This window comes from Salminus brasiliensis, chromosome 9 (assembly GCF_030463535.1).
Source record: "Salminus brasiliensis chromosome 9, fSalBra1.hap2, whole genome shotgun sequence".
Lineage (NCBI taxonomy): Eukaryota > Metazoa > Chordata > Actinopteri > Characiformes > Bryconidae > Salminus > Salminus brasiliensis.
In genome coordinates this window covers 23,208,293-23,235,174 of record NC_132886.1, presented here as the reverse complement: position 1 = coordinate 23,235,174, position 26,882 = coordinate 23,208,293, and the positions used below count along the sequence as shown (strand labels likewise).

At 42.1% G+C, this 26,882-nt stretch overlaps 1 protein-coding gene and 2 non-coding genes across 5 annotated transcripts in view; 2 read left to right on the top strand and 1 right to left on the bottom strand.

Annotated features, from left to right (window-relative positions):
* Nucleotides 1-13,024, bottom strand: part of LOC140562343 (nuclear factor 1 B-type-like) — an 87,965-nt gene extending 74,941 nt beyond the window's left edge. The window contains exons 1-2 of one of the 3 annotated variants that reach the window (XM_072687888.1): nt 12,785-13,024; nt 5,349-5,880 (exon numbers count right to left, since the gene is read on the bottom strand). In XM_072687888.1, coding sequence (XP_072543989.1) covers nt 5,349-5,880; nt 12,785-12,802 — 550 coding nt within the window. In that variant the 5' untranslated portion in view covers nt 12,803-13,024. Of the gene's footprint in view, nt 1-5,348; nt 5,881-9,543; nt 10,042-12,784 lie in introns of those variants that run through there. The other 2 variants (XM_072687887.1, XM_072687889.1) reach the window with 2 other exon arrangements.
* A 4,783-nt stretch (nt 13,025-17,807) lies between these two features.
* On the top strand, nt 17,808-17,879 carry trnah-gug (transfer RNA histidin (anticodon GUG)). Its single transcript has one exon. It is a non-coding gene; the product is annotated as a tRNA-His (tRNA).
* Nucleotides 17,880-18,411: 532 nt separating this feature from the next.
* Nucleotides 18,412-18,483, top strand: trnah-gug (transfer RNA histidin (anticodon GUG)). Its single transcript has one exon. It is a non-coding gene; the product is annotated as a tRNA-His (tRNA).
* The last annotated feature ends 8,399 nt before the right edge of the window (nt 18,484-26,882 follow it).

Sequence of the window (26,882 nt, the reverse complement as noted above, 5' to 3'; positions counted from 1 at the left end):
AGAAGGCCAGAGAGCTGGAGGGAGCTCTAAATGGATTAGACTAAGGGAATGTGTTCGATAGGTTATGGCTTTGCGTGAGGTAGTCACCGCGGGCCGAGCAGAATACTAATCAGCTCTCCAGCCCTGTTCGGAGCAGCCAGAGCCCAGCACAGGCCTTATTGCCTGCTCAGCACAAACATAAATCAGCATCTTCCCCAAATGACCTTCAGCTCACTCAGCAGCGCTCCCTCCATTCTGTAATGGAGCAGGAACAGGAGAGTGATCGAAAAGCAAATTTTCTATACGCTATAGATTTTGTTTCAGCATTTAAAATGAGAAAAGTGAGCAAAAGAACAATGACTAAATTATTGACCAAAATAAGTGTACTGTAAGTATGCTGAGTGGATGACTTTGATTTTCTTTCCTTTTTGTACTTGAAACCCCGGCAAGGGCACTAGTCGCTATCACAAGCCAAACACAAAGTTGGCGTACTGCGTTACTATAGCATTTTTGCTCTCACACTCAGACAAGCACTAGTAAACACTGTAGAAAGCTCAGGTCTATAATAAAGCTCTTTTCTAACAGCAGTGCACTCGTGCAAATGTATGTAGAGCAAGGCAAGAAATGTGTTTTTGCTCAATCAAGCTTTTTTTTATCAGAGGAAACTCGGCAGAAAGGCACTCGCAAACACCCGCAGGCTGCTAAGATTATCGTGGATTGAAGTCGTGGCAGCAAATCCTTTCGTACTCCTCCAACCCCCTTACATCGCTCCCTCCTTTTTCCCCCTTTATGCTTAATGTGGCGGTACACCAGTGTACTAAAACATCAAACAGAAGCCATTGCCTTTCATTTCCACAACTGAAACCAAGTCGTGCGTTGTTGTTCCTTTTGAAAGCAAGGCACCCACAAATGCTCAATTTAGTGGCGGGAGAGGGAGAATGCAAAAAAGAGAGCAAGCGTGAAAGAGACCAAGACCGACAGAGAGAAGACCATCTGTACTGGTTTCTGGAGAAAGTCAGTAGCTGTAGGCCTACAAACGGATCCGCCACAAACTCACTCTCTAACGGACAGCGCTACGACCACAGCAGCCACAAGGCCGCGCTGGAAACAATTAGCCAACAAACAAATAACCGGCTAAACAAAAACAAATGCCACGGAGCAGTGGCGTCCTTTATGCTTGTGTACTTGTATAACAATTTTTGAAGCAGACTGCTGTCAGGGCTCCAAACCGTCTCTGCTTCTGTAGCTCTGGGTGTAAGCCCGTGTTTCTGTGAGTGTGTGTATCTGTGTCTGTGTGTGTGCGTGTCTGGGCAGCTGTCCCTTTGGACCAGACTCTGAGTGTGGTATACAAGGGGCAGGATGGGTCTAGGACAGCCCCAGGAAAACCACTGCTATAAGTGGAAAAGCGAGAGAACAAGAGAGAGAGTGAGTGAGAGAGAGAGGGAGTTGAGGAGAAGAGATAAAAAGGAGAAAGTGAGAGAGAGAGAGAGAGAGAGAGAGAGAGAGAGAGAGAGAGAGAGAATCACAGGCTGTGCTTAGTCACTGGCAGGGGTGGTGACCTCTAGGTCAATGTGGCTAGTCCTGACTCTGCCTTAAACTCAGCCAGCTGGAAAACTGGGAGCAAACAACCAACCTCCCAGCTCAACCTCCTCCCTGTAACAAACACACATATACACACTCACTGACAGGGACACAGAGGGAGTGTTGCAAACGGTCAGTTTTAGTCAAGGGGTTGTCCACCGCTCCACTGACCCGGATGTCTAAAGGTTAAAGGGAGGCTTGGGGGTTCAGGTACACCCCCAAGCCCTCTATACACACTCCCGCTAAACCCCCTGGTCTGCCCCTGCACGCCGCAGGCCACCTCTGTGTTTTCACAAATCCGTTGTGCTCAATTAAACTTCACAGGACACCCGCCGCATCTTTTAGCCGAGGTCCTGACACAGGGGCCAAAAGCTAAGTCTCACACTCGTAAAACAGGCCTCTTTAACACGCTAGAACAAATGAGAAATAATCCATCCACCACCAGCAAAACCATAAAACGCTAGCTGCTATAGAGTATTGGTACTAAAGAGAAGAACTATCAATAGTTATTAATGCTATGGGAAAATAATTGCAATTAATGGAGACAAATGAAGGTATGAAAGACACTAAAATGAACACTAAAATGAATAGCAGTGTTAGTAAACTTGATATAATCCAAATAAGCAAGTATATTTTTTATTTATTGAACACTGTTCATTTTGCAGCTTTTCAACACATTACTTTTTCAAATTAGCATGGTCAAACATCTGAACCAAAACACGGCACCAGACATTCCAAACATTAAAAAAAAAACTAATTTTGAATTGGCATAATATAACTTATCCAATATATTCAAAATAGTGTCAGAAAAGCCCAGATATCCCTGAAGAAATTCCAGTTTGATATAAACTCCCCGATCTACTGTCCCTTAAAATACGTTCTTCATGCTTAAAGCTTACACATACCACAATGTACGCTTTTAAAAAATAGCCTGTGCCTGCAAAAACACGAGAGCTGTAGTATTCAAAGTCTTCATAAAATGTCCTTCCACAAACAAAAAACTAAATATTACTTTGTCTCCTTCTTTGTGATGTGTGTGCCGAGCTGTGAATCGAAAGCGTGGCCAAATGCTCACACGTTCACACGTCCTGACTTGACTTGTAGTGCCAGTAAGGAACCAGCTTGTACAAATTTTTAAAAGATGAGCACATTCTCTAATGACAACCCACAATTTATAAGCAAGGGAAGACTGAACAGCTTTTTTTGTCTTGGTAAAAGCGCTATAGATTTGCTATTGAACGATCTGCTATTGAACGATAGTGGACCTGGGCCAACATCATAAATCTCAGAAAACAGACTGCATCTCAACCTCAATTAAAACCGGCCTCGCGATCTTCAGATCCATACCAAAAATGAAGAAAAAAGCCCTGAATTTATTTCAACTGTTTCGACACAGATAAGCGTTGACCATGATAACAATGTTGTAATCGTTTTCGCGAAAGAAGGAGGCTGAACGAAACAGGGTGTAGGGGTTGGCACAATGGCGATGGTGGGCTTGGAGAAGCGTGGAGGCAGGGCATGGCGCAATGCCCATTGCCTAAGCTTACCACCCCCACCTCCCTACTCCCACACTGATGGCTATTCAACTGGCCATTCACCGTGGCAGTGTGGCAGAGGCCATCTAGTTCACTCTGAATCTGCCCACAAGCACAAAGCCTTGTGCCCAACGCCTGCTGCAGTACCATGGCTAATGCTAAGGCTAGCATGACCACCCACTTATAGTAGCAGAATAAATCGCAGAAGCAAGCTTCAAGCACTACTCACTTTATGTCATGCATGAGGTTGCGTGTTAGCCACTTTGTGATTCCGTCTGCACCAAACATTTTTTTTTAAAACAAGACGAAATCAAACAGTGCACCACCGCAACAGCATTAAAGATCTAAGCTAGTTAAATTTTTTCGGCCTGACAATTTTGTCGTTGACATGGCTGATGATGCCTGTCCTTTTGCACATTAGCATGCTTTGTGCGAATTCTGAAAGACAAATCATGGCGGCTGCCATTCTCCCGCTATCAAAAACTTTCCGCCATGCCCACTGCATTGCAGATGCCAACTAACGAATCAAAGGCATGCAAGCAGACAAAGAGGGTTTGATGCCAACCACCATCCTCCCGTTACTGGCACTCTCCCTACCGCTCTCCTGGCACAACGCAAACAAAATGGCCGCCCGGGGAGCTCTGGTACAATGTGAGGGCATTGTGTGAGGAGATGGGCACGAGGTCCAGGGGGCAAAACGTGCTGCTGCCCCACATTAAACCCCTAACAGAGAACCCACTAGCTTTATTCAGTCGCCACTGTTAATGTAGCTGTTAATGGTGTGCTGAACCATCAAACGCTTTATCTGGGCAAAGGGTTGATGTGCCAAAGACTGTTTCTTATACCTTTTAACTGTAGATGTATAATCCCTATATCGAACCTTATGGTAAAAATATTTGTGACAATTTAAAAATACCTCCAAACAGGCATCCTCTGATCATCAGTATAACACTCACCATCTTAAACTGTGCGTAGAATAATGTTTAAACATTTAAAATATGATTAGTAATAAAGCTCATATGTGTTTATTTCAAATTATGGTTTGTTCTGCTCTGATCAAATCAGTAGAATAAAAACTGAGCCGGCAGTGGGAGTGCCAACGGGCGAATGCACGACACCCTACAAAGACACAAAAGAGAGTGTGATGCCAACCCTGGTGCCAGTGGCAACCATTATTGTCCTTCCATCATGCCTTCTGCTTAGCCTGGCACTCCACTCCTACAAAATGGAGGCGCCAAGCCTGGTGATAACCCACCGCCTCACAAATAGCATTTAAATACACACACACACTCACACACACACACACAACACAGCAAAATATAAGCACTGTCACAGCATTTGGAATTTTGAGGATTTAAACAATTGGATTACCTGAAGAATTACAGTGATTAGATGTTTTATGTCAGAGATGACACGCACTGAGGTAAAATTATAAAGCAAAATTATAATCATGAATTAGAAAATTACAGGAGAACACAACACTTAGTAGGGAATGACTATAGAATATTTGAGATGTAGAATATGATTACAGTATCAAACCAGATGCTTAGAACAAAGTGGCCAAAGGGGAAAACATTAACACTTTAAACATGTAGATTTGCTTTCAGAAAATCGGTTCTATTTCCACAGCTGTTTTTTATATCTGTTTTTATATCTAAATGTCTAAAATATTTATCTATGTGTCAAATATCTGTAATTTGTGCAGTAGATTTTTTGGTTCTTCCTTAAATGCAAAGGATGAAATTCCATTTAAGCTTCAGAAGATCAATCTAGTGTTCCTAATTTCTGCAAATGTAGTACGTCAGGAAAAAAACATTTTTAAGTTTACCGATGTTTCTAAACACACATACAATTTACTCTTAATATTTAATTCTAGAACTAATTCAATCAAACTAGATGTGTTTTGTTTTGTTTACCTCAAACATACTTTGAAGCACAATTTCAAACAAAATATTACTTAGTAATTGCATCTTTTAAGATGTTATGATGTTATACATTCCTGTCAGATATAATGTCATGGGAAAAAGCTTTTGAATTCTGTAACTTTGAATGTATTAGAAAGAAATGAACAAATGGATTTAATGTGAATTAGTAAATCAGTGTTTGAGAAAGGAGTTAAGCTTCCCAGGCATGAGTCACTCAGGCCACTGTAGACTGACTCAGGCCCTTCCCGTCGGAAAGGCGCAACCTCAAACAGCGACACTTCCCTCCCTCCTGCCCTCCCGTCCATCTGCCGCCGTTCTGTGGGCTTACCTTGGTCCTGGACGTAGTAAGCCAGGAACAGGTCCAGCTCCTTGACGGACACCGTGATGTGGTGGGGCTGGACGCAGAGCGCCTGGTTGGTGCAGTGCGGCGACTTGACGAGCCGCTCGCCGTCCGTGCTCTCCAGCGGGATGCCTTTAAACAGGATGACCATCACCAGGTCCAGCCGCCACACCTTATCCGCCTGCCGCAGGCAGTCAATGCGCCGGATCTTACCCTTCTGGTCGGGGTTGGAAAGCACGCAGCATGGGTGCTTCTTGCCCGTCACGCTGAGCACAAAGTCCTCACGGTACTCCTGCCGGATGTCCTTGCGCAGCTTGGCCAGGAGGCGCGAAGCCCACTTCTGCTTGATCTCAGGCTTTTCACTCAGCAGTTCGTCCTTCACTGCTCGCTCCTCATCCTTGGACATCCGCTTCTCGTGCTTCTTGAAATACTTGCGTTTCCGAGCCTGTAGGTTGAACCAGGTGTAGGCGATGGAGCGCACATGAGGGAGCAGCGCCTCGATGAAGGGATGGAACTCATCCTGTAAGCAGAGTGAAAAAGAGAGAGGGAAGAGAAAGAAAAGGGAGACGGGGGGAAAAAAAGGGGCAAATAAGTAAACAGGAGCAGAAGTGACCTTTTTGGCATAGGTTCCCTGCTCAATTAGCCAAGAGGCTACGCGGCCAAAAAAGCGAAAGAGACACTAGGCAGAAAAGAAAAAAAATCATACTGCTTGGAAAACAAAACAAACAAAACAGACTATTTATACGACAAACAAAAGGAGGTGTAAGTAGTCACTGAAATGCAGTTTAAGACTCCAAACCACAAAAGGCGCCTAAAACAATTACGCACAGTAAACAACTGCAAATGCAATGCACAAAAGATGCTCTGGCGTACACTTCAGACAGACTCTTTGACATTTTGCAGCTTATAAACACCTTTTTCTAATTAAAAAAGGCATTTAAAGCCGTTTTTGGAAATGCAAAAAATAATTCAACAACCATCTGAGACTCTAATGGAAGAAAGATACATCTACCATTCCTGCTGCGATTGTAGACACAGCGCTGGCCTGTATGGAACTGCAGGTGTTGCAGGCACACAGAAGGAGGATGCCACTGTTTACCGCGTCTGCTTGCACCGTGCCAGCACACAGCAGACAGTTAGAGAAGCCTCACTCTCTCTCTCTCTCTCCTACTCTCTCTTTCCCCACTCTCTCCGAGCATGCTCCAAGCTCAAAACCCCCGTGAATGCTGGCACACCAGAGCATGCGCCCCTCTCGCTTTCCAGCCTTCTTATCAAACAGCCCTGCATTCCGGCTGTGGCCCCGACCCCACAGCACAAGTCCACAGAACCCTTTTGGAACAAACAAAGCCTGTCGAGAAAGTGCGGACAGAATAGACAGAATCTATTAGCACTAAATGTAAAACAACTCACACCACCAAATACAAACACACAAACAGTAACATACATGAGGCTAAGACCCTAAAAAGGGCAACAAGGGGGGAAAAAAGGGGGGAAAGTTCTACAGCTCCATGTAAGTGGATCTGCTTTGCCGTCGGGACATTTTGTGGGTTCCAAAAGAGGGGGGGGGCTTAATTTGTTAGCACAAATTTGTGGCAATTATTCGAAGCTCCCTCTTAAAATCAAACCAAGGTGGACAATGAAAATGGCACCTTGGCACAAGCCGCACATTCCTTCTGCCCCAAAGCTCTTGAAGGAAGAGTGGCATTAAAAGTGTCTGCTGCCCAGCAAGCTGTAAATGAAGAGAGGCCTGATTCCACAGCAGTGTGCAGAGGCTTCGCAGTTGTCAGGCCTGTTTTCGTCCTTCTCTACCGCAGCATGTTCAGCTGCACTACACAAGCACATTACGCAAAATCTGCTGCTATTTTAAATGGACATGAGGAACCGTGCTTCGCATTCCTGGCAACAGCAACAAAAATAATATATATGTAGTGAAGTAAATGAAACTATGCAGTCCTAAAATTGAGCCAAAATTAAAATTGGTCTTCTGTGACTAAGATGTTTTTCCACTGAAAAAGCCTAATACTGTACAAGCAAGTTCAACTGTAACACACTGAACACTGAACAAACGAGAGGGCACTAAAACAGCTCTTAAATACAGGGAATCTTTATCAAGTGGAACTGGGTGTTAAAAAATAAACAGCTTGAGAGACTTTGGCCCTCTTTAGGATATCTGCAAATCTCCGGGACAGAAATGACCAAACGCTGCTCCTGCGTCCCACTGAAAGCTAAGCGACCAAAATCTGAACGAGGGCAGAGGGTAAGAGTTAAACCACATATTGTTCTTCATGCAGGCGAGTGTCTGCTCTTTGGGAAACCGCAGGCAGCAGTGCACTCCCTATCCCCCCCTGTGATAGCCTCACACTCCGAGCCCACGCTTCACCGCTGCTTACACACACACACCGCAACTGTACACCAAAACTGCACAACTTAAATTATCTAAATACTATACAATGGTCTGCTGCATAAAAGGGGGCAGGCTGTAGTTTTCTGTATTGTTTAGACATGTGGAAATGTGGTGTACTGCATAATGTGTTAGTGTGCCACTTTTGTATCATTTCACAATTAAAATAGGGACACGGAATTTTTGGAAAAAAGCTTTGGATCATAAAAAAGCTGGAAAAAAATGTATATAATGTATTATTAGATTAGTACATATAATGAGGAACATAATTTGTGAAAGTTTTTCATGAAGTTATTTAAAGAAGTTCCACAAAAGCATTTTGCTCAGAATTTCCTTGTTCTAAAATTATCTGCATTTTAAAATGTACGCTTTAAAAACGACAGGAAAAGCCTAACCAGTTTAACTTGTGGGTATTTAACATTTAGGTCTATGAAGCAAAAAACATGCTCTCAAAATTGAAAAACTGCTAAAATAATACAGAAATAATAAAGTTAAATAAATAAAATCTATACAGATACTAGATAGTAGATGCGAGTAAAAAACACACAACAAAACAAGGAAAATTAAACAAATAAACTTTTCCATAAGGATTTGATTATGGCTACTTACTTATGATATGTGCCCTTAACTGAGACCTAAAATCAACCATTTCAAAACCTAGCTACCCTTTACATTTTAAAATCGCATTTAAAGACACGGGATCACTCTGGATATCACAAAGCTGACAGATCACACTTTTAGCTGTAGAAATTTCCCACAGAGCAAGTCCACAGCAGCGCTCACTGAGCGCAGACCAAATCTACAGACACCACTGCGGTCTTATCTGGTGGTGTGATAATTACACGGAGCTTCAGAAAGGTGCTTTTGGCTCACTGTTCACTGAGGTAAAGTCTTTAAAAGTGAGGAAGGAACAAACGGCGCTGTGAGTGAGCGGTGTGTGCAGTGGCTGCGGCCCTCCAGGCTGAGTCCTGCTTTGTGCTCCCCATATCTCAGTCAATCACTCCGCGATGCCAAGTCAAATATAAACAGTAAAATTGTGTCAGCCAAACCCGGCGGACTCTGGCCAACCGCTGAATCAACCTTATCACTGTTTTCATCTTAATTCGCTCGGAGAGAGAGAGAGAGAGAGGCTCCCCTCTCTCACACACTGCCGAGTTTCTGACAGACTAAAAAAACTTACATGAGGGGAAACACAGCAAAACTTCTTCTCGAGCTCAGCTAGCTGGCTTGCCCGGCTTTCTGCTTTTCTGAAAATATCGACCGTTTTAGCTAGCTAGCACCAGCACTGCGTACTGCGAGACTTCGTACTTTTCACGTTGTTTCGGAAACAATTTTTTGGTATTTTCGTCCGTAATAGTGATTCACTAAAACAGGCGATTAATTTATGGGTATAAAACCCGAATAAATGCCTTTTTGTGTGGCAAATTTCATAAATACCTCAGCTGAAGTCTCGCAACTGCCGTGGTGCGACGGGCTGAACGAGAGCGCGCGCGACAGAGAGAGACCGAGAGCAGCACGCGCACCGAGCTTCACCTTAAATCGCTATAGAAATCACTTCTTACTTATATCTCCTACGCGCCCGATGTTTTAAACGCTGAAACATGCAATATTGGCCTTAATGCTCGCTCGTGCAAAACTGCATTGAAATAAATAACATTTTTGTTTATAAAAAAACAAACAAAAAAAAAACTTGTGCACCTTTGCAGGCGCACAGTTACGCAAACGCAACAAGGGTCAATCGAAAAAAACGAAAGAAAAAAAAGCAAGCTATAAGAGTGATACCTGGGTCAGACAAATCGGCGAATACATCGTGCCCTCGCCGGCCAATGCAGATCGATTAGATCGGTCAATAAAGTCCAGATAGGATATTATCGGTTCATCCTCCGGAGCTCGTGCTGCTGCTGCTGCTGCTGCTGCACCGTGCACGGCCGAGTGGAAGTTGTCCTCATTAACAGGCGAGCGAGAGCCCGGAGTCCACACAGTCCAGCTGAAGCATTTATAAAAACGTGGCAGAACAGCACGAGAGAGCGTTCAAACAGAGCGCGCGTGCATTCGCAGAAACCGAGCTCGAGCCGGTCTGGAGTGAAGGGTGGGAAAGAAAAAAAGACAGAGAGAGCGAAAGGAGGGGGGGGAGCCCGCTACCGGCCTCTGCTGCTGCTGCTGCTGCTCGTGCTGCTCGTGCTGCTTTAAAGGAGAATCTGCAAGAATGTCACGAGCGCGGTACGAAAACTAGAAGGCGCCAAATTTCTGATCCCGTGTTTGCTTTTCAAACTTGATATAATATCATACGGTAACACCCTCCGGTCTGCTCGATCCCAACAAATCAGTCTCTTGATATTTTTTTTCTTCGTTTAATTACACAGTCATACTCCTCCTCTTCCAGCAAGCCCCTCTCCGTGTCCACAGCCCACCTTCCGCTTTTCCTCACAAACCACACCATTTCCACGGGATTGCTTTGTCACTTTTCTCTCCTCTCTTCTCTGAGATTTCAAACTGATTGAGATTTTGGGGGGCTTTGCAGAGAGAGAAGTCTTATTTACAACTTCTTAAAGACATGCATAACTTTTTATTTATTGAAATCAATGCACGAGCTGCGCCAACTGGACGTTTTGGACAAATTGACCAACATTTTATCATGCAAAAACTAACAAATAAATAAATAAACACAATGCATGTGCAGGGCCCAAAAAGGGTGCACGCGTTCTAGGTAAAGAAGAAGAACACGTCTGAGAACCGTCTGCGCAACATCCTCACCGCTGGCGCGCGAAATGCTCATTGTGCAATATCTCAACGTAGTCTGTGCATTTGTTCTTTACGTGTTCAGGACCTTAAACACGTGTTCTTTAGACTGTGTTCAGGTTCATGATTCATCTATGTTCACGTTCAGCAAATGTGGGTCTATACAGTACAGTCTTTGACAATAAGACCAGCGGAACCGGTTTAAAGGGTCTTTATAGGACAGCAAAGAACTGTTACCCCACTTATTGATCCTTCATATCTGCATTTTTCTAAAGAACCGTCAAAGAACCTCATTTTTAAGCACGCAAAGTGTACTGGACGAACTGGTCTTCATTTTAGGTCTAACCTTTTTCTAAAAGCATCCAACAACAAGGTTCAAGACCGGTTCCTCACAAACCGGTGACTTTGCGTGTGGACGCTCTTGAGAGAGGTTCTGCAGTGTTAGCTGGCTCATACAGCTCCATATGACTCGACTCCTAATACTCGAGAACCAGAATAACCCCTTTCAGCTTCCTAATCTTTCACGAGCTGAGCAGACAGTCCACGAGGTGATCGCCACACGGACCGACTCCCTGAAATACGCGCCATAAAACACGTCAATCGGCCAATTACCGGTTGCTAACAGGCTCTTCTGAAACTAGCAGGTCGCCACGGCTCGACTTTGGCGCTCTTTCATGAGAGGGAAAAGTTGGCCGGTGTTTGAGGCTGTGTATCCCAGTGGAGCGCGCGCTCCCGGGAGGGGGAAGAGCAGAGGAGGACTAGAACCGCTTTCGTTTGAGATTCATAAAAGATTCACAGCACGTCGAGTCGTAATCTTGTGTCAAAGTCGACCGTCCAGACCTCCCCGCACACCTCCCAAACACACACACACACACACACTCACACACACACACACTCACTCACTCACTCCTTCCGTCCAGCAGAGCAGGACTTTGTGGAGTGTGCTGGTAATGGTTTGTAGCCTCGCGTTAGCCTCGGCGCAGGATAGCCTGAGCTTTCCCTCAAGGTCAAACCGCCTGAAAGTGAGCAGGTTTGGTCACACACACATGGAGGCTGTTGTACCTACTACTTTAATATCTCTACGTACGAATACAGACGTTTTCCCGTTACCGCGTAGCTGACACATGAGTTAACACCGTGCATGAGTGCTGAAGTATGGCTGCTGTACCTGTTCAGAGGTAACACGGTGTAGTTGTACACAGGTGCTTCAATGCGTCTTAAATAACTCAATAACTCCCGGTGACACGTAGTTTACACTTTACACAGGGTTCAGTATAATCCAGTCTAGACTGCAGGACTTGTTCAGATGTTCTTCATTTGTAATTAATACAAAATAGCTATACTGTGCACCCCCCCCCCCCCCCCCCACACACACACACACACCGTAACGCGCTGTTTACAACGTAACAGTGCACAGATGCAGGCCAGCAGTGAATTATGGGTGTTGTTGTCTGCACAGAGGTACTTTAATACATACAAACTTCAGATGCTCTCCCTGTAACACGTCATTTACACGTTACCACATGGCTCAAATGTGGACCACCAGGGCAATATGATTGTCGTACATGCACAGAGGCAAATAAAACAGATCTACTGCTCCCTGTAACGCGTTGTTTACAGTGTAACACGCTGCTAGCGAACTGTGGATACTGTAGTTATTGTAGCACATGTACTTTATACGTCTGAGCTGTAACTCGTAGTTTACGCTGCAACACTCTACACGAACGCAGACTAACAGCGAAAACCCGAGGACACACATCTACACAGGTGATCTCTCTCACACACACACACACACACAGATCTGTCTACACGAGAGTGATCAAACCAGAAACAGGGCTGTAAAATCTGCCACTGGGCTAAAAAAAAAAAAAAACGCACGAGTGTCTCACTCTCCCACTTCTCCTGCAGCGTGCCAGAAAGTGTGTGAGAGGGGGAAGAGTCGGCTAAAGAGCAGGACGCGCGCCAAGAGCTCGAGTCTTTTAGGAGCAAACTCTGCCACCGACTTCTGACACGACGATATGACCCACATAGGAAAGCTGCCAACACACAACATAAACAGTCCGACATCTACCCTCCGCTCTCCGCACCCCCACCACCCCCCAACACACACACACACACACACACACACACACACACACACACAGCACAGGCACTTTCTCGAAAGCCCGTTCAGTTTAACTGTGGCATTGCAGGCTAACACTGCGGAGTCGGGCAGCAACTCCAGAGAGAAACAGGAGAAAGTGTTCACACACGCCACAGTCACACACACACCATGTTAACGTACCATCGCACTGTATTGCATGGGTTTAAACGGGGACTCCTGGAGGCCGTGTGAAACTGAAGCCGGTACCTTCACATGTCTCAAGTTCAGAAAAAAAAGGGAAAAATGTGCTTTTCAGATTGTTTTCTTCTGCGGTGCTCTCCAAAAAATGAACACCGGAAGAGAATTCTTGGCAGACAGGCGGAGAAATCAAGTCAGCGAGCACCTCTGATTTCTTTTTTTTATCTTCCTTCCTCTGCGAGTCAGATTTCTGGCTGCTGCTTTCAGTGAAGCGGTTGTGAACGCAGTCCAGCAGATTCAGTCTCTCTCTCTCTCTCTCTCATCTCTTCTCTCTCTCTCTCTCTCTCTCTTCTCTCTCTCTCTCTCACTCATCTGTCTCTCTCTCTCTCTTCTCTCTCTCTCTCTTCTCTTCTCTCTCTCTCTCTGTCTCTCTCTCTCTCTCTCTCTCTCTCTCTTTGGCTCGCGCAGCTGCAGCCAAACGGAGCTGAGCGCTTTGGATTCTCATTCTCGGCTCTGATTGGCTACGGCACCGGTCGAAGCTCTGCGCGCCGCTCACTTCCGCTCACGGCCAGCGGCTGAATTTACATATGGAGAGGACACACACACACACACACACACACACACACACACTGCACATTACAACACAGCATCACACACCAATAATAATAATATTAATAGTAATAATAATAATAATAATAATAATAATTTATATTTAATCATTATTAATGTTGTTATTATACTGATATAGCTCATGCAGTAATTATTAACACAATTAAACACAGCATCTAAAATGACTGTTTTTGTTATTTATTCTAATATTACAAATAAATAACAATAATAATGTTGCAAATTATATTTTTGTAAGTAAATATTAGTTAAAAATACATGAAGCACTTAATAATAATAATTTCCACAATGACACGAATAACTATGTTTATGGTTAATTACTCATTGTAAATTGGTAATAATTATTCCATCTACTGTACTACTATGACATTTTATAACAATAATAATAACATACAGCAACAACAACAACCGTAATAATAATAATAATAATAATAATAGTGTATTGTTCAGTCTTCATACTGTTGTAATGAAGCTGCACACTGCAGCAGTAATGCTGCTAACACTCTCTTTTGGCAGGGGCACTCTGTGTGTGTTGAGAGCACAATGATGGCACCGGTCCAGACCACAACAACCACCATCCCAGAGACACACTTTCTATTACAGCAAAGGCACTAAACACGCCTGTCCATGATCATCCACACACATGAGCTACTGTAGTAGCACCAGTACAAACTCCTGCATGCACAGTGTGAATTAAATACACTGCTTATTTTTATTCATTTGCTTCCATAACATTTACTCAGAATTGGACCATTCAGAATGACTCAACCACCACTACACTACAGGGGTAAGGATATGCCAGTAGAACATCTGCAGGCGTGCGTTTGAGAAGATGCCCATAAAAGCTTCCAGTATACTCTTTTACAGATCAGTCTGGTGAACACCAGATTTCAGATTGTTGGTTAGATTGTGATGGATGGTGAACGTCGTTGTCAGACGACGTTGTCAACACGTTCAGATCAGATATGACTGAGTGAGTGAGTGAGTGAGTGAGTGAGTGAGTGAGTGAGTGGGCTGAAGTTCTGCACCTTTAACACAGCGGTCTTAATGTGTACTAAAGTCAAACATGTTTAATATTTCCTTGACTGCCAGATCTGCATCTGTGTGTGTTCATGTGTATGTATTCTTAGTTGTGCATACCTCAAAGACTTTTCCCCTAAATAAAATTCTTCTGTTTTTAAAGAAATCAGCTTCAATTTTTTACAGAAAATCTGATTATTTTTGAAGATGGCAATTACACTTTTATTAAGTATTTCTTTAGTATTTATAATTGGTATGAATAGAATCTTGTGATATTAAAACAATCCTCTAGACATAGTATGTTTTATTTATTTGCTTATCTTATTCATTTATTTATTTTTAAAAGGCCATAAACTCTAATAATTAAAAACCAGTGACCAGTGAAACCATGCTTGTTTATTTATTCTCTTCTCTGGAATTTATTTGCAAAAGGTGATATAAACAATCACAAGAAAATAATAAATCAATGGTTGTACCTTTAATAATTGCTTTAATAAATACAACCCACATATGAGGCTCCTCAGACTGCAAAGCACCAAATACAACCAGGATCTTTCTCCTCACTTATCACACACACACACACACACACACACACACACAGTGAAAAGTTTATTTTCACACAGTCTGAGTGGGGAACCGCTGAGACACCAGCAGACACACAGTTTACACTCTGGTGAATCTGCGGTCCGAGTCTCCCTCTCTCTCTCTCCCTCTCTCTCTCTCTCTCTCTCTCTCTCTCTCTCTCTCTTTGTCAGAAAAAGGCAACTTCCTAAAAAGCGTAAGGAATAAAAGCGATTAGTCTTTGATCGATTGAGTTACGTGTCTTTTGTCCGCGTTATTCAGGTGCAAATGACCGCGCTCGTGTCCAGAAGAGGCTTGGCCAAAGGACGAGCGGGAGGGAGGCGTCGGGAAAAACCCTCTGCGCTTCCTCAGCGCAAACTTGACGAGCTCGACGACGCGTGTAGGAAAAAAGGCGAAAAGGAGAAACTAGTTTGTTTATTAGAATAAAAAAGGAGGCCGTTGGAAGGGGCTGGTCTGTGGTGTGTGTGTTCACTTTACGGAGTTTGACCCGACTCTGGACGTGTTGTGTTGCTCTGCGGAAGAAGGGAGCTCCTCTCCACACTGGAGTACACTCCGCGTTTGGACACACACTTCAGCGGTCGACAAGACAAGCGTAGATCTTTACTTCAGACTACATCTGAGCAGACATGGCGAAGCACGCAGCGAGCTGCTCCTCAACACCTTCACCCACCGCAGAGCTGCTCTTCGGTGTGTACCCGGACACAACCCGGACACAACCCGGACTCATCAGCTCATCGACAAAAAGCACATTAGCCTCAGTCAGAAAAGTCCGGACGTTACAGGCTGGTCCTTCTGGTCTGTAGGCTGTACTGTACTGGTGGAGGTCTGAACTGGTGGTAGAACAGTAGAGCCAAACCCAGACGGTGTCATGAACACAGGTCACTGTGAGCCTCCACTTGCGTGTGTTCTCTCTTTTTCGTTCAGTTTCTCTCAGTCTGCCATTATTAGCCATTATAACTGCTGAGTACTTAAGATTTATTAGATATGAAAATGTATTTTTAACCTCATAGAAATCCTCATATAACATAATAATAATAAACAACAATTATATATATATATATGGCATGCAAAACCCATCTCCATCTCCAAAATATCATTATATCATGATAATTGTATCAACAGAAATAAATACATTTAATATTTGTTTAAAATATTTAAAAATATCATTTACATTTATTTAAAGGTAAGCTTTTGTCTCATAAAAAGCTGCATTTTGGAATTATTTTTTATTTTTGCAAAATTGTCAGTACAGTGTAGTCCTGAACTTTCTGATTAGTCATGACTGCATAATTAAGTCCTACAAGCTCAATTTACATGTATATTTATTGTTTTATTATTTATTATGATTATCATTATGATTTATATTATTATTAATTAATTAATTAATTACAAATTGTTCAATATCAGAAGCTTAAGTCTGTACTGTACTGTTCAAGTGTTTCTCATATGTACTAAAGTTTAATTCTCTAGTCATGATAGCTTTATTAAATAAAATTTAAAAATGGATTTATAATATAATAATTGTACTATTGTATTTGTTATTTTTAAGTTCTTCTGTCATATAAATTAAGGTGATATACAGGCTAAGCTTGACATTTGTATATTTGGGTGTGCATTTGTGTAGTTAAAATAAATGAATAAATAAAGTAAAATAAATGATAAATTCTAAAATAAGTGAGGACGTTTTTATCATTCCCATATATTCAATTTTGTACCATTATATATATATATATATATATATATATAGATAGATAGATAGATAAATAGATAGATATAGATATAGATATTTTTATTTTTTTTAAGTAACTGTGCATTTTGTTTGTGTATTTGATTGTAAAACATTGACTTATTTCAGTCTATGTTAACATGAAGGTGGTACATTTACTGAATATTAACATCAAACGATATGGAGGAAAAACAGAAATAAAGAAATCCTGAAGAAACGTTTGATCTTTGAGTCTTTAGATAAATATACTACTGTACTGCACTTGTCTACCTAGACAACATAACACACTGCTTGGCAGTAGAGAGATTACCATGGCCACCAAGTGTCAGTATTTGATCGAATATTTGCTCTTGTTTTCTGAATTGAGATCCACTTACTGAACCAGACAACTGCAGTTCAACAAGACACTAGTGAAGGTGCACAGTTGTTTACTGTGGTGCATATAGTCTGTTCATTAGATGCAGGGAGCTATAGTTTGATTAATGGAGCAACGTGGGAAAGCTTGCCTCTTTAAGATGATTGTTCATGTGTGTCACCCGTGGCGTCCGTTTAGCACGACATGCACAGTCGTTACAACACCGAGGAGTTATTTTATTACCCTGCGGTGTAATAAAATTAAATAAAAACCGATAGGACCCATAAACACACAACGGCAACAGCCATATAGTGCTTTACAGCTTAGGTCTTCTGACAGCAAAGCGGATCCTCGCCTTATCTGATGTGATGTAAGTTAATTGACAACCTTTGACTAAACTGAACAAGTTCTACGTTATGTCTGAGCCCAAACACTGGGTCTGAGTGCAGGTAGCTAACAGTAACAGAAAATACACCCTGGAATAACACAGTGGACGCCTTAAGTCAACTGTCTTGCTCTACTGAATCTTTTTATTAATTATTATTATTAATTATTCGTTGTGCATGACGTAAGTCACTTTACATTGAACATAACCTATAAGCGTGGTGATTTTCGGAAACGTGTTTCACTAGATGTTCCCGCAGAGCGAGTGAAGAAACGAAAGACAGGAAGAAAAGCACTAGAAACCATGAGCTTTCTCAGCTGCTCGGTAGCTCGCCGTGATCGTATAGTGGTTAGTACTCTGCGTTGTGGCCGCAGCAACCCCGGTTCGAATCCGGGTCACGGCAAGAGAAATCAGATAGCAGCAGATCTTTTTTTTTAACTTATTTATTAAATAGTGATACAAAAATAAATGACAACATGTTCATATATCTGAACATAATTAGCTAAAAACGCCCAGAATGCTGCCCCTCATACTGCAAACCGTCCTGCTCACGAAAGGCGGAAACCAAAGCGAACACGTCACAGTCAGCAACAGGACTACGTCACAATGATCCCCTTTTTTGTTCGATTTCGTTCGATTTTAATGCTTTAGTTCAAACATTAGAACGCACATTCAAAAACGATGAATTATTACGTCACCCGGTAGCGTCACTCGCTTGATCTGGTTTAGCTAGTTTATTTCGGAAGATGACGGGTTTTACACGACAAAGTTAACAGCTTTCCGTGACGTTGCGTACGTGTATAATACTTGTGAAACTGCGTTCATTTACCGACATCATAACGACATGAGAAAGTAGGAGTTCTTGCATTTTCTCATTGAGTCCACAAGGAAGCGCTCAGCGTATGAAGCAACCCCTCTCAGCTGCCCGGTAGCTCGCCGTGATCGTATAGTGGTTAGTACTCTGCGTTGTGGCCGCAGCAACCCCGGTTCGAATCCGGGTCACGGCAGACTCTACTGCAGCACGTGCACTTTTGTGTTCTCATGTTATTTGTAATTCGTAACTAATACATTTATCGATGTTGCGAGCACGGACTGTGAACTTATATTTTATTAAATAAGTTTGGGATACGTGTTGTTCTAATGAACATTAATAACTCACAACAGCTCGCTTTGGCCATATAATTAATGTTAATTAAAGTTATACACTTTATAAATAGTTATACCGTCAAACCAAAAAATCGGGCAATTGTACACCAACTGAACTAATTAGAGGTTTTTTTTTAAACTAGTTGGCCTATCAGATTGTGCTGCCAGCTTGGCATGGCACCGATGTGGTTTGTCCTGTTGTACAAAGACAAAAAAACTTGGATCTATTAGCTTCTCCCCGACTAAAATGATCTATAAATAGACACGTTACATTGATTTGAATTTAACTGAACCCATAAATTGGTGTCATATACTGAAAGAATTCAGAAATGTACCAGAATTCAGCACTAGAGGGCGACAGAACACCTTACAAATAAAGAGAACTCCTTAGGTACTGGGGAAATGTGAACTTGGTTAAAAATTAAATTCAATTAAATTGATCTAGTTGATTTCTAAACTGAATTAATGAGTTATTAAATGTCCAGTGTAAAGCTAGGAAGGACTTCAGAGGACTGTGATTTCAGTTTCAAGCCGTGAAGTGAATTGACTTTGTACATGCTTTGTTAACATGACCAACCATTTAACAAGTCAGATATCACTGTGGATTTATAGTATATATAAGATTTATAAGTAGCTGTTTTTCTCTTAAACTGAAGATAATAAGCAGAAATTCTACATCCCTTAACAACCAGTTTCAGTGATCTAAGGCATGCTACAAGAGTTTAATTGGTTAATCTGGCAAATGTTTGTAATAAATTTGTATGTGTCTGCAAAGATGTATGTTTATGGTGAAACACAACATATAGATCACAAGGTCTCCTTTAAAAAAAAGTGTGTGTGGGAGTGCATGTGTGTGTGTGTTCCCACATACAGTGAGAAATCCTTTGCACCTGCTGGAAAGCATGAAAGATCTCTTGTTCCTTGAAATCCCTAACTAGGCAGTCAAGTGCAAAAGCAACAAAGAGCCGTACACAAATAAACAAGGAGAAGGCACAGAGTAAACAAGGAACTCTGCCAAAACCTCTGCACCTCATTTACACACACACACACACACACACACACACACACACACACACACATACACGCAAAGAAAAAGACAGCAGGCCCCTTAACAGTGAGGCAAGACAAAACTGCTGTGTACTTGCTTTCATTTTGAATGGATTGTTGTGTTTCTTGCCTCACTTCAATGAGCCTTGATTGACATGACGAGCATGCACCTATGTCACACGAAATGAGCATTTCTACAGGCCTTTGTCTTTGTTTGAGCACACACAGAAAAATTGACAGCTTCAGTTCTGTATTCGAAGCTATATATTTGATGTGTGGTTCCCAAGTTAGAATGATATTTAGTAGTACATCTTTCATTGAATACTAATTAATGTAATACATTTTGGTGCTTTCACATGGAAAACCTTGTGTCTCTATTTTGTTGCACATTAGAATAAAGAATGTATTCTCTAAAATGACTGTTTCATTAAACAGAAACAGGTTACAACAAAAATGACTGAATGGATACATAGTATGTAGGCTGGTAAATGGATGGATGGATGAACAGTAGATAGGTAGTGAACGGATGGATTAATGTATAGTAGGTGGATGGATGGGTGGATGATGGATAGTAGGAAGGAATGTAGTTGGATTGGTGGATGGATAGTTGGAAGGTAGATGGATAGTAAATAGGTAGGTAGTTGTAGATGAATGGATGGATGGATAGTAGATGGATGGATAGTAGGTGGATGGTTGGATGGATGGATAGATAAAAGGTGGTTGGATAGGTGGATGGTTGATGGATAGTAGGTAGGCAGGTGGATGAAATGGAATGGGAAAAAATAGGTTGGTGGATAAGTGAATGGATGGATGGACAGAAGGTAGATATGGTCTATGGGTGGAAGATGGTAGGTAGGTAGGTGGATGAATGGATGGATAGATAGATGGATGGATGAATGGATGGATGGATAGTAGTTAGGTAGGTAGGTAGGTATGTAGTTGGATGAATGAATGGATGGATAGATGGATAGTAGGTAGGTGGATGGATAGACGGATGGATGGATAGACAGAATATATTAATAAGAAAATTGACAGACAGATAGAGTGGAGACATATTGAGGCAAAAATATCCTTGTAGCATGTAAAATTGATATACAGTAGGAGCTTAAGGAGCTCCAAAGAGATCCAAAGTACAGCATAGCAAAATTAGAACTCGGTCCTGGCAGTGAGAAGCAAATAATTGTCTATAGCAGTGTGTCTTGTGTGAAGTCATAACCAGTGCACCTTTAGGAATAATCAAGATTAAAGCTCAGGAAACTGGAAACACTGGCAGCTGTAAAAAATAAAACTGTAAAAAAAAAGATTTTCACAGCTAAATAACCCAATTTCTATTTTTGAATCCAGTCTAGCAACACAAAACTCTCTTTGTTGTAATCAATGAAAATCCCTGAAAGGATTAACTGAAAGGTTCATCAGGGAATTGTTTAGAGGTTCTTCCACAGCATCACTCCAAAGAACCCTTGTTGACGCTTCTATTTCTAAGAGTATAAACTTTGCCTTTCTGTGACAAGGGCGCCTGGCCACTCCATCACCATGTTAACTGTATCCTGTGTGCCAGCGTCTCTCTTCTCTTCTCCTCCCCTCATATCTCTCCTCTTCTTGCGTCTACTTCTCTCTCCTCCTGACCCTTTCCTCAACAAAGAGGCCTTTTGTTCTTTAATTACCCTGGGCAGATCCTCCTCAGCCACAGCTGCACAGGGCTAAAGCACTGAAAGAATCCAAATGGGGTGCACTCTTCAAAATAATCCTCATCTTATCTTTAACAATAATGAATAACTAACAAACTGCTCTCGCTTTATGTGTGATCTCAAATGAACAATGCGTCCCCTAAAGTAGGGGCTCGCTGACCCCTCCATCCTCTTAAGTGCTTGCATTCCACTAATGTCAAGGAAGAGCCAATTACTGTCACCTGACAAACAAACCCCCAAATCCATTAGCTGCTTTTCTTAACTTGAAGACGTGACTGAAACGTTTTTTAACTGCACTTGTGCTCTTTTCCTGCAGTGGTGTTATGAGTGAAAGGAGTGCAAGATCAGTGAGGCAATGCCAGGTCTGAATTCTGATAAACATAAGCCCGAGGTCATACATACGGTCTGATGCCTGTTCAGAGGGATTAACACTTTAATGTGTGCGTCTCTGTCAGTCAGTTTTTCACAGTTAAAGTATTGAAACTTCTCATTATTTTTAAAGCCTGTAGGCACTAGCCAGCATGCACTACCAGTCAATAATTTGTGTACACCTGCTGGAATGTGGTTCCCTTATCTGAAATACTGTTGGTGTAAACAGCTGTTTGAAGGATTTAAAGGAAAAATACATTATCATGTACAAAACAAACTTTCTTTGGGTTGAGTTGTTGAGTTCTTTGGTGGAGGTTCTATATAGAGCCATGATAGCTCAACTCTCTGAATGCTGAAGTGGTACTTTGCCTGCAAAAATGTTCCTCTAAATGATGGAAATGGTTCTTTAAAGAACCCTGAAAGAAAAGCAGTTTTATACAGCACCAAAAAAGGGTTCCACTGTTGTAATAATTGTGGAATAACTATGTGGGACCTAGTCCTGGAGGACAGTACAAAAGCAACGTTTAAGGAAAAGACACATTGCTGTTTTTTTATTGTACAAATAAACCTGGCAGGTCTTTATGAATTTTTAGTTCAAGACTAAAATCCCATTGTTTTGGGTAACCATGTCCCTTTGCACAATAAAGAACCACGGATGGATAATTTTTGGTCTTTTCTATGTATGGTTTTCCAGAGCATAAGCTATTTAGATATGTGTAACCCTTTAAATTACTCAAAGTTTAAAACATATAAAGAATCTTCTCACTGATGTGGTTACAGATCAGATCAAATCACATCAAATCAATCACATCAATCAATATGTGTACAACACTTTGTACAACTCGGACATTGTGGCAAAGCAGCTTCACAGAAATCCAGTAACGAAACAAAAGATGAACAAAAACATAAAACATAGGACCCCCAGTGATCAAACCAAAGGCAACCATGACAAGGTCAGAAAGAAAGACACCACCACCACATAAAACTGTTCCAGCAGTCTGATCTGCTCCAGTGTTCTGATATACTGATATAGTCATAGAGGTGCTGGTGAGAATAATGAAAGTAAGATCAATAATTAGAGTCCATGTAACTTTAAATTATAACCATCCACTTAAAAACAGAAATTAGGTAGGTGTAGACAGTTACAGCATCAGTGCTGATATAAAACAACACAACAAATTGTTTTATCGCATTAATAAAAAGAAAACTTGGTTCCAAGCAAGCTCCTTCAAACTGTTGGCTGATAGCTTTCAGTACAAAGTATAAAATGTTGACAAATGCAGCTAAAGACTTCACTTTGATGCATGTTGTTGCATTATGAAATGAAATCGCCAGACGCTAAAACCCAGGTTCCTCTTCAAATTCCCCAAAAGATGAATTACAAAGTCCCTGAAACAATGACTCAATCCAAACACCCAAGCCTGTCCATTCTACACTAACTGTCACTGACTCAGACATCATGATGCAGAAAGTGTGACTACTTTGCCTGGCCATCATTAGCCAGTTGCTCAGGACACTGGTGATTTTCCGTCAACATGTTCGGGAGTGTCACGGCCCAGTAGCCTTCAGAGCATATCATAAACACAGTCATCGGAGGGATTTTCTCATTTATTCCTACCCTTCCGCTAATCCCTTTAATTACTGCCTTACTCGATGCTAATGTTATTCACGATTAGTTGGTATTATGCTAATCTCCGACCCACATTCGGCCCGGAACGCAGGAGCATCGTCTGAAGGCCAGATTGCTTGGAGGCTGCATACAAACTGACATCAGTCCCCCCAGCTGTACAGAGCAAGCCAGACAGGAGGACTCGGAGAAATAAGGGTGAGGGAACGTCAAAAAAGAGTGTGTGGTTGGGGGGTGGGGGGGTCATAATAGTCTACCTTAATGAACAACTGTTGGCAACAAGGATTAGTGATAAATACAGGTTTCCTGCCTGATAGCCCACCCCAGCATCTGCTCGCCTGGGTACATTTCATACCGCCTTTACAGCGTCTGGTCCCGTGTGTCTGGCTGGTTAGCATTTCAAACTGGACCAGCCCCTGAATGAGCGAAATTGCTTTGACCGCTCACGCACCTGTGAGTCTAAACTCACTTCAGCATTCCACAGGTGAGTCCTCATCTGACCTGCTGCCTTATTTACTAACTATCAGCACACATTCTGCTCATCCACTCCAAACTGTCCTGAGCCTAATGCACATACACTGACTTAATTGGCCTAAAATGGACAAGACGTATTCATTTCTATAGCGATTTCATACATTCATACAAATATATATTTATTTATAGCTTATTTAAGAATATGTAAAAAAAAACACTAACTAAACTTATTTGACAACTGATTATTATTTAACCAATAAACAAATTATATTTAAAACTTTTTTCCCAAAAAGTACACTGACAAAAGATTATTATTAAAATTAAAATATTGGACTTTATTTTCTGACCATTAATTAATTTATTGGCCTACAAAAAATGCCTTAATTTATTTTAATACATTAATATAATAGAAATACACTGTTTTAGCAAAAATAATTAAAAAAACAGCAAAAGTTAATGCTTTATAAACTGGATAACTGGTTACGAATGTTTGAATTTGGCAGGATTTGTTTTTGTTAGTTTTTTTGGAATATCCATCCTTTTAAGGAAAAGAAGTTTTGTAAATATCACAGTTTAACTTCTACACTTTCAGCCATTGAGAAAGACAGCACTTGTTAAAGTGTAAAAAAATATATGAAAAAAATCAAGAAGCGAGTAGGGGAAAAAAGTTGGTCTGGACTTTTGAGAAAACATTAATATTCATAGTAGAGCGAGAGCCGGCAGTAGCTTCATTCAGGGCAAGAACCCAGACAAGAGCCCATTGTTCAGTAAGCAGAGAAAATGGACAAACAGAGAGAAAAATGTCAGCAAGTGCAGAGCAGGACTACCATCTCGAGTCTCCACATTCACAGGAAGCAAGAGTGAAACAAGAAGCCAGAGTGGAGAAGACTCTGGAGCAGAAACACAGACGAGAAACCCCTTTGCGAGAAAGGAACCATGTGAGGGATTCCGCAGTGGAATTAAGGAGAAGACCTGGATTTGACGTTCTCCTTCTCTCAGACCTCTCAGTGACTTTGAACTATGGCTTTGCACTGCTTCCACACAAGTTCCAAGGATCCGAAAGGGGCTGCTACGGCACTGAGCATCTGATTCAGGTATGATCTATAACCCGTCACAGTCGCACAGAGGGCTTTCTCTTGACCTGGACGGAGTGGAGTTCCCCGAGACGACGTTAACCTCCTGACAACCAGCCAAGCGTACGGGTTACGACCTGCCTGACCCCAGAAACACCCCCCCGGCCCCTTCACACACTCCACTGAGCAACAACACACAAGGCAACATCTGAAGAGGGGTCGCAAGAGAGGTGAGGAGAAGTTCAATGTCAAACGGGAGGTCTGCCAAAAAAGACTCAGAAGCCACAAACTCAGAACCCAACATTTGAAGCCAATTCAGCTTCTGCTTGAATGAGAATTCTATTACATTAGGTATGAAGCGCTGAAGTTTTTGCAAAGTTGTAACCCTAACCTCTTCAACTCTGTCTCAACACATGCAGCGAAGCGCTCTGAAGGAGGAGTTATCTGGCCCTAAGTCACCAGGCGAGAAAAAAAAAATTAGAGTAGGGGGAAAAAAAGAGAAAACGCCAAACTTACCATCCACCAGGTCCTGGCTGTCATGTCATAACATAGCTGCCATTTGATGGAGCTGTCCGCTGCTTTCCCAGCCATTGCCCTTTCAGTAGCTTTCATCAGGAGCAGCTCAGGAGCAGATAACACACCTAATCAAGCCTTCATCAGACGCCACACTCGCAGCCTCATGTAGGCCAATCCTTATCACACTGCATTATGGGAAAAACGCACACACATACACACACACACACACACATACACAGCCCCGTGCACGAGCGATGACTCCAGCCTCTGCTGCTGCCTATAATGACAGGATCAGGATCTGGATCCCTCTCTCTCTCACACACACACACGCACACACACACACACACTTACACACACACACACCCCTTAGCCACGGCTTTAATTTTTTAAGCAGTGTAGAATAGGAGCATGCTTCTTTTATGGCACCCCGAGGAGTGCGGCAAGTGTGTGGCCGGTCAGGGGGCTTTTGTGAGGAGACGCCGTATAAACTTTATTTGCATTCTTGTCTATTGTATATTGTTTGACTTGTGGTTTGAACACCCCCCCATCCCACCCCACTCACACACACCCCACCACCCCACCGCTCCAAGACACACAAACATGCACACACACACACACTTCAGCCCCCCTCCTACGACACCACCCCTTGTCAATGAGGGGAGGCCCAAATAGGAATTAATTTCCCCAAACAAAGACCAGGGAGTTTCATAGACATTAGAGCTAGGCACGGTTCAGATATCACAGACTGCATACGTGGTGGGGTGGAGTGGGGTGGGGGGGTGGGGGGTGAAGGTACAGCAACCAGGGCTGAGAGAGCGAGCTAGAGAGACTCACAGGTATTCCCACACTTCTCTTTACGCTGCCACAGTGAGAAAGTGTTTTGGATGTTGTTTATTTGTTTGTTTGCTTTCTCCACAAGGACCGCCAGCTTGTGTAAGGCTTTAACGCTATTTACGAAGCACTGCAGCAATGCAACATAAATGCCTGAACAGCAAAAGGGCCTATGGGGCAGCATCACAGATGGAACACAGGTGTATTACACATTTCAAACATCTTTCAGCTTTCAAAGCAAATGATCTGGTAATGTGTTACCGCTGCATTTCCTCTCATTATGCCTGTGACGTGCCGATGTCTTATGCAGCCGTATTCTGCATATGTCATTTAAAGATAATATTTAATAAAAACACATACAAACAACAGATAAACTCACCACTGTTTCCCAATCTGCCTCAACATCGGAGTTATTTCTGAAGCCACGTGCTTCACATCTACTTCTGCATCTCCCAAAATTAGAATATTGTGAAAATGTTCATTTTGGTTCATAATTTTAGAACTGTCATATATTTTAGATTCATTACATGTCAAGTGACATTTTCCAATCTTTTTTGTCTTACTTTTGATCTGTATGACTTACAACTCATGAAAATCAGAAATCCAGTCTCTCAACAAGGATCCTTTACTATGAA